Raw genomic sequence first — 1,736 nt, forward strand, 5'->3', positions numbered from 1 at the left:
AAGTAAATAAATAAATAAGTAAGTTAGTAAATGACAAGCAAGCTGGCTTAATTAGCTAATAACTATGTCAAAAGCTTAAAATATTCTATTTTTTATTAGTTTATCAATCAATAAATTAAATTTTTACAATAATTCAAGCGTCAAAGTTGTGATATTCTTGCACTAGGCTATTCCTGTGCCTAAATCTTTTGCACCATATGCACCAATATTATTCGAACTTTAAATATAAGAATAAATAACGAATTAAATAAATAAATATGGAGGAGAAAGGATGGTAAAAAAACAATGGCTTTCGTTAGTATTTTAGTTGTGTTGTGATGAGTAAGTAAGTAAAAAAATTCGTTATATTTTATTTGGTTAATAAGTAAATAAGTAATTAAACAAGTTAGTAAATGACAAGCAAGCTGGCTTAATTAGCTAATAAATATGTCAAAAGCTTAAAATATTCCATTCTCTATTATTAGTTTATCAATCAATAAATTAAATTTTTACTGTAAGTTAAGCGTCAAAGTTGTGATATTCTTGCACTATGCTATTCCTGTGCCTAAATCTTTTGCACCTTCATCACTAATTTTATTCGAACTTTAAATATAAGAATAAATAACGAATTAAATAAATAAATATGGAGGAGAAAGGATGGTAAAAAAACGATGGCTTTCGTTAGTATTTTAGTTGTGTTGTGATGAGTAAGTAGGTAAAGAAATTCGTTATATTTTATTTGGTTAGTAAGTAAATAAGTAAATAAGCAAGTTAGTAAATGACAAACACTCTATTATAAATGAGATAATTTTTATTTTAAGTTTCAAATATACCTTTTTCTTACAACTTTTATTTTAACCAATATTTAATTTGAGGGCTAGATTTTATAAATTTATCAAAATTTTTTACCATTTTTTAATTATTTTTATGTTTTTGTGATTTTTTTGCATTTGCAATTTTTACTAACCACCCCAAAATATTTTTTAATAAACTAAATAATAAAACTTATTTGTTTATTACAAATTGTAATAATAGATAATAATTTTATCTTTAATTTAAAATGTTTTTAACTTTTTATAGAAAGAAAGAATCCATCATAAATGATTAAATATTAAATCATTTATAATTTCTTTTAAAAATAAAATGTTAATTAAATCTTTTATTTGAATTCTTAAGCAATAATTTTTGGATATTTTAATTTTAATTTAAATGAAATTTAATATAATTACCTTAAATATATTTCGACATAATGAAATTCTGTAATTTTATACAAATCCTTCATACTCTCTATCTTAATCTACTTGATATCTTAAATTGGAATCTAATTTTAAGAAATTAATGGAGCAGTAGATCCGATGTTTACAGTTTCAGCATTTTATTTTGAATCTAAAGAATGCTATGATATAATTTATTTCATCTCACTTTAGTTTGATTTAAATTTTTTTGAATTTTATTCAACAATGATAGAAAGAGAAGCTCTTCTGACTCTTTCCCATACAACTAAAAGTTTAATAAATTTAAATATTTCAGTGTTTTGCTTAATATTTATGTTTTATTTTTTGAAAGGCTCGTCATATTACTCTAAAGTCATATTTATGAATGTAGCTCCTACTATTTCTTTCAAAATTAAGTAGTTGTCAAGCAATGTTAATAGTAAACCAACTGAGTAAGAATCCGACTAAAAAAAAACTCATTATATTTATTTACAGATAGTAATAAAAATAATTACTTTTTTAGAATATATTTTATATTAATCA

The 1,736-nt window shown here is 21.9% G+C and overlaps 1 protein-coding gene across 1 annotated transcript; it reads right to left on the reverse strand. All coding sequences in view use genetic code 6, as the record gives it.

The window, feature by feature from the left end:
* Positions 1–1,208: 1,208 nt before the first annotated feature.
* Positions 1,209–1,657, reverse strand: TTHERM_01923200 (kinase domain protein; the record flags this gene model as incomplete). Its single annotated transcript, XM_001029003.4, has 1 exon — positions 1,209–1,657. A coding segment is annotated over one exon (449 nt), but the record flags the coding sequence as incomplete, so codon positions are not given.
* Positions 1,658–1,736: the final 79 nt, after the last annotated feature.

This window comes from Tetrahymena thermophila, assembly GCF_000189635.1.
Source record: "Tetrahymena thermophila SB210 genomic scaffold scf_8254537, whole genome shotgun sequence".
NCBI classification, from domain to species: Eukaryota; Ciliophora; class Oligohymenophorea; order Hymenostomatida; family Tetrahymenidae; genus Tetrahymena; species Tetrahymena thermophila.